The 11,919-nt window shown below is 49.6% G+C and overlaps 1 protein-coding gene across 1 annotated transcript; it reads right to left on the bottom strand.

Moving 5' to 3' along the window:
* Positions 1-1,660: 1,660 nt before the first annotated feature.
* On the bottom strand, positions 1,661-10,459 carry LOC107539276 (P2Y purinoceptor 6-like). Its single transcript, XM_087817825.1, is given in 5 exon segments — positions 1,661-1,787; positions 1,789-2,084; positions 2,087-2,727; positions 3,180-3,222; positions 10,403-10,459. Coding segments are annotated over 5 exon segments (1,164 nt in total).
* Positions 10,460-11,919: the final 1,460 nt, after the last annotated feature.

Raw genomic sequence — 11,919 nt, 5'->3', positions numbered from 1 at the left:
AGCTCTAATTATTATGTGCCCTTGAAAGCAATAAACTGCACTTTTAGAATAAAATTTTATAATCTAGACATATGTATGGTTTACTCAGACATTTTCTGTAATTAGAGTGGGGTAGTAATGACAGGTTACACTTCGGTTTTTATTAAAAAGTTTTACCCACCTCTTCATAGATTATAATGAATTCTTAAATAATGTATGTTTAGATCTGAGAACTCTTTGGAGATCATTATTGTTTAAATATGAGAGGTCTTTTTAAGGTCATCTTTTTGGGTTACCTTGCTCTTAAATAATTTTTTTTTTTAAGAGAATGAACATCATATTGCAATTTAAGACAATGGTAAAACTTTCCTGTCATAAACTGAGACATCATGTTCCAATAAAAACCATCCTTCATGTAGTCACTTTACCCCACATCTCCTACTTTACCCTGCAGAGCTTCTTTTAACCTTAACTGGCTAAGAGTGGAGCAGAAGAGCTCATACCATATACCTAGTGGTCTTCAGATAACAGCAATTACGTAAAACAGTGAGCTGACCTAAAACCAGCCTATTCTGTGAAGGAGAACATGACTGGCTCTGACCAGCCTCTGGATGGGGCCTAGTGCACCATTATCCGAAGGAAATCTGCTGGTAACACTTAGTCTAGCTCTAATTATTATGTGCCCTTGAAAGCAGTAAACTGTACTTTTAGAATGCTCCTAAGACTGGGCCACGTGCTCCAGTTTTAGGAGCGTGTACTTCAGAGGTCGGTACCTGGGTTCAGAGCTTCCACGCAGCACCATGACCTGGGCCTTCTCCAGCCAGGTGATCTATGACAAGTAACTGAAGCTCTGTGCTTTGATCCCCTTGTTTGTAAATGGGGCTAACAGCTCCCATCTCCAAGGGCTGTTGTGAGGATTCAGTGAACTACTCCATGTAAAGTGCTCTTACATAGTAATTCACAGTAATTCACTCACCCATCCATTTATTCCTTCACTTATTCACTCAACCCCATTCTACAGTGCCCTCACCATGTTTTGGGCCCTGCTGTGGAGACTGGCATTAGAGGTACAGCAATCAAAGTCCCTGTCATAGGAGCCTATTAGGGGCCAGAGATAGATCATAAGTAAACTAGGCCCGGCTGGGCGTGGCTCAGCGGTTGAACGTTGACCTAGGATCCAGGCGATCGGGGTTCGATTCCCAGTCAGGGCACATGCCTGGTAGCGGGCTTGATCAATGACTCTCTCATCATTGATGTTTCTATCTCTGTCTCTCCATCTCCCTTCCTCTCTCTGAAATCAATAAAGATATATTTAAAAAAAAAAAATAAGTAAACTAATTAAGTCCAGTTACTAATAAGTGTTAACAAGATAATAGGTAGGGAAACTTAGTGACTGCGTATGTGGAGAGAGCTCAACATTAGCTGTTGGACTGGAGTGGCTTCTGATGAGGTGACATTTGAGCTGAGAGACCTGAATGATGAAACAGATGTCAGCTCTCATTAAAATAAAGTTTTCCTTTGTGTTGGTGACTCTGCATATTCTTATTTTAAAGTCTCTTAACATCAACATAAAGTCCTTTCCCACAGGACACCATAGGGATCTTGAGTCCCTCTCCCACCAGCACATGACAGTGTTCAAGCAAGTCACTGTCAACATCTTGGAGCTCGTTTCCCCCAAACTTCACCTTGACAGCACCCAGATCTGCCCACCCCCAGGTCTCTCTCGTTTGGCTGCAGCTGGGTGCTCGCCCACCTTATGATGCCTCAGTTTTTCGAAGAGCCTGACTCTGTTGCTCCCAACCGACAAGAAGTACAGGACTGGGTTGAGGCAGCTGCTCATGCTCACCAGAGGCCTCCATACCTTGTAGGCCACACTGGCCACCATCAAGAGCTGGCAGTCCTGGGAAGTCAGGAAGCGGAGCATGAGGTAGAAGGAGCGTGTGACGTGGAAGGGCACGAAGCAGAGGGCGAAGAGGCTGCACACCAGCAGGATGGTCCGGATGGACTTGGCCCGGGCCGCGTTGCCCGGCCTCACGAGGATCTCTGGCTTGGTCAGGCTCCTGACCATCTGTGAGTAGCACACCAAGATGACCAAGGAGGGCAAGACAAAGCCGGACAGCGTCAGGACCATACCGTAGGCAAAAAACTGATTGAAACTCGTGGGATTGGTCATGTCGTAGCAGACCACCTGGCCGTCGATGTAGTCTGTGTGGGAGAAGCCCAGTGTGGGCAGCAGCTGGAGGACCACCAGGGCCCAGGTGGCAGCGGTGCCCAGCAGGGCGTGCCGGCGGGTCCGGTAGGGCAGCGACCTCAGGGGGTGGCACACGCCCAGGAAGCGGTGCACGGAGATGCAGGTCAGCAGCAGGATGCTGCCGTAGAGGTTGGTGTAGAACAGGAAGCGTACCAGCCTGCAGAGCAGCTCCCCAAAGGGCCACCTGTCGCCCAGGGAGTAGGTGATGATGAGGAAGGGCAGGGTCAGCATGTAAAGCAGGTCGGCCACCATCAGGTTCACCAGGTAGATGGTGGCACAGCTCCAGCGCTTGGTTTGGCGCCAGGAGAGCCACAAGACGGTGCCGTTCAGGGGCAGCCCTAGCACAAAGATGATGCTGTAGGTCAGGGGGAGGTAGATTTGCTTGTAGTCCTCCGAGAGCTTGCAGAGCCCCTGTGCCTTTGAGGAGTTCATATCCAGCTTCGCCGTCTCCTGGGAGGCTCCCTCGGGGAGCACGGCCGCTCCTGCTGCTGCTGCCCCTGGGAGGAACCGACCCGGACAGCAGAGCACCCCCCTCCGCCGGGTCTTAGCCTCTGCCTGGGTCGGCAGTCAGCTCTGTACGACGTGTGGGGTTCAGCTCTCCCCACAGTCTGGTCAGGGTCCTTGTGCGAGCAAGGCCAGCTCCAGGAAAACAATTAAACTGGTGTCTTCAGCACAAGGCTTCCAGACTTACCAGGGCCAAAGGGCTGGCCCTTCGCGGACGTGTGCGCTCTGCTCCAGGCGGGGCTGTGCTGGGAGCTCGGGCGCACGTGGTGGCCCGTGGGTGCTGCTGTCATTTAAACAGGCACAGCCTCCAGCGCCGCGACTCCTCCCCTGGCTGGAACCTTTTGCATAGTCAGGAACTCCCAAGGGGAGGTGTCCCGGCCCCACGTTCTCCAGCGATAGTGCCCGCAATCTGGCCCTAACCCCACTTACCGTGGTGGCAAAGAAAGTGATCCTCGGGCTGGGAGGGTTAGGGAAAGCACGGGTTTTGCCTACAGGCTCAGCGGGAGGATTTGGATTTGTATCTTTCAGGATTGATTAACTGCGTGTTTGAATACTGAGGCTGCTTTGCCTGTTAACCATCTCAGCGCCCCGGACAGCCGAGAAAACACAGCTGAGCCGCGGGCCAGGTGCAGCTGCTTCCTCGGCCCCATCCCTGCCGACGAGGCGGGCCCACCGGGCGGCTCCACGCAGCCGAGGGAGCTGTGCGTGGGCCTCGGGAAGTCAGTGGGTCGGCCAGCCGACCGCAGGGAGCCTACAGGGTGGAAAGATGTTTATTTCTAGGGCTTAACATTCAGAAAGATGAGTTAATATTGGGCAAGAGAGAAGAATTTAAGATGGATAGTTTTCAGATACATAGGATGCTGATTGTAAACTTGTATAGAACTTTATTTACAACAAAAGGAACAGAGACTTCACTCAGTCAACAAAGGGTTATTGAGCATCTATTGGGCCAGAGGCTGGGGCTGCAGAGATGAATACACCGTAGCCCTTGCGCTCCAGGACCTCGCAGCCTGGCGGCGCAGACGGACGCCGGTGCAGCTAGCGGTAATAGGAGGTGAAAACGCTCGACAGGCCGTGGGAACCAGCCGAGCTCCGCTGAGCTCCGCTGAGGGGTGGGTGAAGGCCGCCTAGGCCAGGGGGGGACAGAGGAGCGCGGAGCGGACGGGCGAGGGGCGTGCCTGGTGGGGCAGCACGTGCGGGAGGCTGGCGGGAAGGCGCCCTGTGCCCTGGGGTGGCGGGAGAGCCAGCGTGGGGTGGAGATCGAGGACGCCACCGTAAAGGAGGGTGGGGATCCTTAAGCAGGTCGGCGATGGGACGAGCTGTGCTTGAGGATGACCTGCAGCAGCGTGGGGCCGGCCAGGAGCAGTCGGACCATGGGGGCTGTGGCCGTGCGCAGGGGAGTGGGCTCAGGGCCCCAAGCGAGGCCCTGCGGGGGAGACGGAGAGAAGGGACCTGACCCCAGAGACCCTCTGAGGCAGGAGGGACAGGGCTGACCGGACGTGGGGCATGAGCCGCCGGAGGTGTCGAGGGTGCCCCTGAGGCTGGGTGGGCGGCGAGGCCAGCGCCTGAGCTGAAGCTGGACGCTTGGAGGCTGGGACTGGTGCTCTGAGGTTTGGGGACAGTGGCTCTCTGTGCCGCAGCCTGCCAAGGGCTTGACACCTCGCTGAGTGGCTCTAAAATCCACCCGGCTGGAAGAGCAGAGCTTTTTGGCCGGGTGAGTAAAGGAATGCAGTTTCCATTCATTTGTCCCCTGTAATCTTTCATGTGGAAGGCCGGCAGATGCTTAGTTATTTCCCGTGAAGCTGCCTTCCCAGCGCAGCGTGGGCTCTCAGGGAAGCCAGCGGGGGATCCAGCCCGGGGGAGCCCTGGCTCGCCAGCAGGCCCACACCTGTGATCCTGTGGAATCCTCAGAACGCCCTGTGGGTGAGGCGCTGTTACCCAGTGTCACCGAGGCGGGCCAGAGAAGACACTCCCGTAGGCTTGCTGCGCCCTCTGCTCCAGCGGGCTCGCTCCTGCCGGCATCGTGTGTCCACGCCTCGGGTGTGCTGGGAGGTGGTCAAAAGCACTAGATCTGCCTCTGCCAGGGCCGCTAGGACAGTCTGAAGACATCACCTTGCCTCTCAGCCAGGGCTCCTCAGCTGTAGGATGGGCAGTCTCTGGTGAGGTTGCTGTGAGAATCAGGGAGGCTCAGGCGCCACAGGCCTGACACAAGGGAGAAACCCCTCACAATTTAGCTCTCGCCCCGTCCCCACCCCTCCTCCTCCTTGTCCTAGAGACTGTGGTGCCCAGCAAACCAGCGCTCTTTGGTTTATGTGGGAGGATGGGAGGTCGAGTGTGGCTTTTATATTGGAAAGCTGGATAAGGTCACTTTTCTTCCTGGCTATAGCTTCTGCTCTGGTCTGAATTGTGTCCCCTACAAATTCAGAAGTTGAACCCCCAGCCCCCAGTGTGCATTTGGGGTATGGAAGTAATTAAGATTAAATGAGGTCATAAGAGTGGGGCCCTAATCCGATAGAATTAGTATCATTATAATAAAGGACATCAGAGAGCTTGCTCTCTCTCTCACGTGAGGACACAGCGAGAAGGTGGCCTGCCAGCCAGGAAGCGTTCTCATCAGGAGCTAAACCCTACTGTCTTGATCTTGGATTTCCCCGCCTCCAGGACTGTGAGAGTACATATCTGTTGTTTAAACCACCCAGCCTGTGGCATTTTGTTACAGCAGCTTGCAGGCTAAGATACCTTCCACACACTTCCAGGCCTACCCAATGTGGCAGACAGCCTTTATTTTTATTTATTTTTTAAATATATCTTTATTGATTTCAGAGAGAGGAAGGGAGAGGGAGAGAGAGAGATAGAAACATCAATGATGAGAGAGAGAGAAACATCAATGATGAGAGAGTCGTCATCGATCGGCTGCCTCCTGCACGCCCCTTGCTGGGGATCGAGCCTGCAACCTGGGCATGTGCCCTGACTAGGAATCGAACCGTGACCTCCTAGATCCTAGATCAATGTTCAACTACTGAGCCATGCCCGGCTGGGCGACAGACAGCTTTTTAAGTGAGAGGATGACCATCCTTAGGGCATAAGAGACTAGTGCATTGTTGAGGCTATTATGGAGAAAGGAAAAGGGAGAAAAACTCAGGCCATGAAGGTTAATTCACTTGCCAAAGGCAGTGCCAGTGTCGAGCAACTCCTCCTTGAAGCCCCTTTTCTCCCCGACTTTTCTCTTGCCTCCCCAGAGGCATTCATTGGGATGCAGAATTGAAGGGCTATGTAGCTATTCATAGAACCAAGGAAAAGACCCGGAGTGAAAGAGGCGGGCTGGGGGTTAGAGAGAAGAGACTCTGGGGGACAGTTGCCATGATGGATGGGCTTCTAAGGAGAAGAGGTGTGTCCACTTCTAGAAAGTCAGTGTGTATCGCATAACGCAGTCTCCCCTCTTTGTCACCGTTTCTTCAGGAGCTTTAAAAAAGACTGACACATATTAGGGTTGGAATTTCTTTTAAGTGAGCTCAGTGGGGCGGGGGCCTTGAGAAAAGAATGTAGCAAGAATCCAGACTGATTTTGTGGTTTAAATGGGCACCATGGCGTCTGACCTTGACCCCAGTGTTCTTCCCACAGTGCGTCTCCAAGAGCCTGGCCTGTTTCTGGCCCCTGCTGAACAGCAAGTCATCCTGGGAGCAGCAGACCTCTGAGTACCACGGTGGACCTCTTCCAAAGCAGACAGGGAGGTCTTTGTCGTTCTAATATTCTGAAATAGTTTCCACTACTCAGAGAAATGACATAGCTAAGGTGAAAGAAGTATTCTCTCTTTAACAAGTATTTGTGATACATATTTCCAGAGTTCAGAAAAAGGAAAAGTTATGGATAAAATTCAACAAGAAAATGTTACTGCCTTTCAACGGTAGAGGAGTGGTTCAGCCAAAAATTTTAGGACAAAGGAGTGGGCACTGCTCATTTTCATTTTAAAATGCCACTATTGTATCATAAAAATGTTTAAATATATGAATTGACTTTATTATTAAATATTTTACCTGCATCTGGAGACCTTCCTTAAACAATTAAGCTATTTAATGGAGTCTCATAAATGTCTTTGGACAGTAAAAGTTTGTTTTTAGAATTTATTCTGAAAAAATGTTGATTCATGTATGCATTAAAAAAAAATCTTTATTGATTTCAGAGAGAGGGAGAGGGGGAGAGAGAGAAACATCAGTGATGAGAGTCATTGACTGGCTTCCTCCTGAAAGCCCCACACAGAATCGAGCCTGCAGCCGGGGCATGTGCCCTGACTGGGAATCAAACCATGATCTCCTGGATCCTAGGCTGATGCTCAATCACTGAGCCATGCCAGCCGGGCTCATGTAAGCATTTCTTAATTCACAAGATAAATTAGGGCTTTATTATTCACATCACAACTTAATTATTTGATTTTTCAGCAAGTTTAAATGGGGCCCCCAGATACATTTAATCAGGTGGCAGATTTCAGTAGTCTGAATTATGTTGAATTGTCTTTCCCAAGTCTTTCAAATCCATTGGACAGCTTGATGTCGTTTGGCCAACAGACCACTGGATGGCGGTGAAGACCGAAAGACAGGTTGCAATTTTCTCCCGCAGATGGAAGCAGGAACTGGGGTAGGGCTGAAGTCCAGGAATAGCAGCTGTGGGTGTAATTCGTTGAGAACATAGAGAAAATTCCACCAACAAACCACCGCCTGTGGGTCTTTTGTCTACAGTTACAGTTCAGTTCCCACAATGAAATGGCATCACAGTCAGCGAAAGCAATCTGTTACTGCGATTGATTTTCCAAAGGATCTTGTGAAGTAAGCGTGGCAGGCATTCTCACTTTACAGCCCAGCAAACTGAGGTTCAGAGAGGTGCCCTGGAAGTCCTGTCTGCTATGATCTGGGGAAAGCCTGGCCTCCTTTTACAAAGTAGAGACTCACCACATTCTCAGATTTCCAGGGACTTTGTTGTAGTTGTTGTTTTAACCTATGCACCCATCCCCTCTACCCAATTATACAACAAAGAAAGAAGACATGGAACTAAAAGAGCATGTCACCCCAAAAGTCCCTAGATGCGGTGCCTTTGTTATAGATGACAGAACCCTAGCTCGAAAGCATGATCTGAAGATAATGGTAAGGAGAGAAGTAACAGAGTAAATAGAATTAAAAAAAAACACAACAACTGTCAGGAGTGAGACCTTCATAGCAACCCTCTACCCAGGTTTAACTATACCTTGAGTCTTGAGGCACAAGGCACTGACATAGCTTTTGAATGAATCTTATAAATTTTCAGTGCGGGCTTACGCCTGCTGTGTACCTGCATTTTCCATGTCTGAATTGTCCCCAAACACAGGAGTCCATGGGCTTTAATTTTTTCACAGGAAAAGCAAATTGGATCCTTTAAATAATTTAGAAGACTGTCTAGAGACAGTGAGTGCTTATTTCAATAATTAATTTAAATAGCAGCTTGCACATTTTTGTTTTCTGTTGACAAGGATCTGACATAATTGGCAGTTTCAAATTGGTGTAAACACGGGGTGATTGGGAAACATTGCTCTGACATTGTATTGTCACAACAGAGAAGGTGGCTGATGTTCCTCTGTCTGGAAAACTCGTTGCTAAAAAAATAATCTTCTACTCCATCTGTACGAATGTGTGATCCCTCAAACAGACTCTGAAAGCAGAATTTTAACATGAATTAATGATGCAGTAAAAGAACCGTAGCTGCATGGTCTCGTGGTTGTAGAAGTCCATCGTCGCCTCTGGGCTCGCCGCCCCGAAAGGGAATCGTTATTAAACTTTCCTTTGCCTTTCACTTAGCATCAGATGAAGGCCTTTAAAGGCAGCAGGACTCTCCCCGTGTGCTGTGCGAAGAGACGCGGAAAGCTGGCTGGCTTTGGAGAGGAGGGGAGATCAGGCGCGGAGCCGGGGCTCGAGGCTGAGTGGCAAGTGGCCCAAGGCGTTCCGGCGGGGGGGCTGTATCCCAGGACCCCCCTTCCCTCTGTGCCCCCTGCAGCGAGTCCCCCGCACAGCCTGCCCCTAAATGCCCTTTCCGGCGGAACACCGAGGCGGTGAGGCCGCGCCAGCCTTTCCTGTCGCTAGGGCGCTGCTGGGCGGGGGTGGGGGGGCATCCGCGACGCTCTGGACCCTCGGCGGGCAAGGAGGGCAAGGAAGGGGGACGGCGCTGCCCTCGCCCGTCGCCCCAAGCAGAGCCCAGGCTCGCTGTGGGCCCTGCAGTGGGAGTGCAGCCCGGGAGCAGGAGCGAGGGGCGGGCGCCGCCTGCTGAATGGGGGGCGGCGTGACTCCTGGGGGTGCGGTACTGAGCCCGCAGAAGGCAGCCGGCGCGTCCCAGCGGCTGTCCCCGGGACCGGCCGGCGCACCTCGGAAAGGAGGAGGCGCCTCCCACTGGCAGGCCCGGGGCGCGTGGCGCGGCCTGTGCAGGCGGGAGAGCGGCGGAGGCAGGAGCCGCACCGAGAGCGCGTTCTCTCACCCGGCCCCGTTTTCCTTTTGACCTACGAGGTGAGCCCCCCCCCCCCCCCAAGCTTCTGCGTTGCTTTGGCATGGGGGATGTGGGGCTCCTGCTGCACCTGGACCTGAATTCTCTTGTGTAAAGTGGTTCTTCTAGTTTCTTCTTGCTCATTTTTCTATTGAGTTTTGTCTTTTTGTTATTGATTTTTAGGAGTTCTTTACATATTTTGGATAAAAATCTTTTTAGTTACTCATGTTATAAATATTTTTTCCTACTCTGTGGCTTTCCCTGGTTTAATCACATATATCATTTTTTTTAAGGAACGAAAATTCTTAATTTTAACATAGTCAAAATGATCAATTTTCCATTATGGTTTATGCTTTTGTGTCTGGATTAAGAATCTTTCTGCACCTCAAGGTCATAAAGATATTGTTCTGTATTAATATATGAAAGTCTTCCCCATTTAGATCTAATTGACTTTGACCTACTAAAGGGTTTAATGTCTGTGTGTTTGTGTGCAAGAAACAGATAAACATGATGATTATAACTTTTTTTCCCCCCTCACCAGAGGGCATGCTTAGAGGAGAGAGAGAGAGAGAGAGGGAGAGAGAAACATCAATGTGAGATAGAAACATCGATCGGTTGCCTCTGTGTGGTATGTCAATAGTATACCACTCGGAGCTTTGACTCGGAGATATTTTGTTCATGCTTAAACCATAAATTCAAATCGACGGTCCTATTAATGATGAAATGGTTATGTATGTTTATGGCAAAAGAACCAAGTGGATATTTTTGAGTCTCATTATGTGCAAGGCAGATTAAAAACAGTGGTTACAGAGGATGAAACAGGCCTTGATACCACGCTCAGTAAAACATGTCAGAGAAGAGGTGTGGGAAGCGCTACAGTGAAATACGAGGGGGAAGGTGTGGAGTTGCAAGGGGTTTCACTTAAACACAAGGCTCGTGTATTAATATTTTCATTGATTTATTTTCATGCCAATACGTTCTGACATAAATATGGTGATCCATAATGTATTGGCCATAAAAGTCAACATTATTTTTAAAGCTGACTCAGGGAAATAAAAGCTCATTGTTAGTGCTGATATATACGGTATGTTACCCTGTTGAAAAATTAACCTCTCCTTTCCTGCTCCTGATTGAGATAAATAAGAGAGATGCATTTTAACAGCTGCTGACCTTTTGTGCGTGTTTTGCTTCATGGCCAAAGTCCAGTTTGCCATTGGACTGGCCCATGGTGTGATGTAAAAAGCAGTGCCTAGTCAACATTCCAGAAAAGACTCTGCTAAGAACGAAAGCTAATCAGCAAACATCTCTGTCTTTTAGAGGATCCAAAGGCTGTGAAACTCTCCTGGACAGATACTGTAGAGCCCGTATCTTGTGTCTTTGGTAAACGATGAGAGCAACAGTGAGTAGAAGTGGAATAGAGACCCCCAAACAGAGAGGACATGTGAGGACATTGTCAGTATGGGCACACCCCAGTGCTCTGCACAAGCTGCCCACAGCAGTGATATGGCCTTCAGTGAAATGATTCTATGAAATGGAATCAAGCCAAGGAGAATTTAATTTAGCAGCATAGGAGAGAATGCTAATGAGAATGCTAATGCATGACTTCTTCCACGAAGTTCCAGAACAGAATACTTTGTTGAAAATAACAAAATACTAAGAATTTTAGAGCTACAGGGCTGCTGGGGTAAAAGGCAGGGGTAATTGATAGGTGAGGAAACTGTGAAACCTCAGGAGGTTAAGTGAGCAATTTGTCCAAGGTCTACCAGCTGGTTAGATCTGGAGTCCAGATCTCCTGGTTCTCTGACTCTTTCTGCTCCGTTTTGTCGATTAGGATCCATGACTGATAGGACGTGTGCGTGGAGGATATTCCACATGACCACTTGAATGGGTTTCCAAGCCACCTGTACACTGAAGCTGATCTTGTCAAGATTCCTGATGGCCTCTGTGTTGCTAAATTCTATGGAAACTTTGAATCAGTTTAAACCTCTAATCATGATATGTCCAGCATTCCTTGAAGTAGCCACTTCTCTTGCTTTCTCCATTAGTTAGGATTTCATTACTGGTCAGCGAAATGCATGCCAAAGCGGGCCAAGAAAAGCGATACTTTGTTGGCTCATATCATTGTCTTGGTGAGGCTGGCTATAGGTATGGTCTGAGGCAGGAGCTCAGATAATGCTACTAAGACTGCTTTCTCTTTATATATTTACTGGCTCCACTTCCTTCAGATGGGCTCTATTCTCATACATACCCTCCCTCATAGTGGAGAGGCTCCCATAAACTCCACTCTTTCATTTAATTATGCGCAAATCCAGTAGGAAAAATTATGCCTCCGCCAGGAAGCTCTGGGATTAGCACAGATTGGTCCTGTGGTCTTGTACCAAGCTCTGTGTTCACCTCTGAACCAACCACTGTGACCAAGGGAATGTACTGCGTTGATTAGCCTAGGACTTCATTAAATTCTCTGTCCCTAGGTCTTAAGGGAGAGTTAACTTTACCCAAATTCCTTGCTATTAGAGTGAGGAAAGGGCAGTTCTCCTAAAGCATATTTAAGGTCCTGTTTCCACAAGAACTGAATACAGGGCAGAAAAATGACAAAGGCCCATAACAACGTCGCGACACCAGGCTTTCCTAAAGTGCGTGCGGCTTCGCTTTTTCCGCTCTCCCTCCCCGTGCTCTCCAGCGTTGGC

Source organism: Miniopterus natalensis, chromosome 6 (assembly GCF_054644295.1).
Source record: "Miniopterus natalensis isolate mMinNat1 chromosome 6, mMinNat1.hap1, whole genome shotgun sequence".
Lineage (NCBI taxonomy): Eukaryota > Metazoa > Chordata > Mammalia > Chiroptera > Miniopteridae > Miniopterus > Miniopterus natalensis.
Note: the sequence above shows the minus strand (reverse complement) of the source record. Positions and strands in the feature narration are given on the sequence as shown.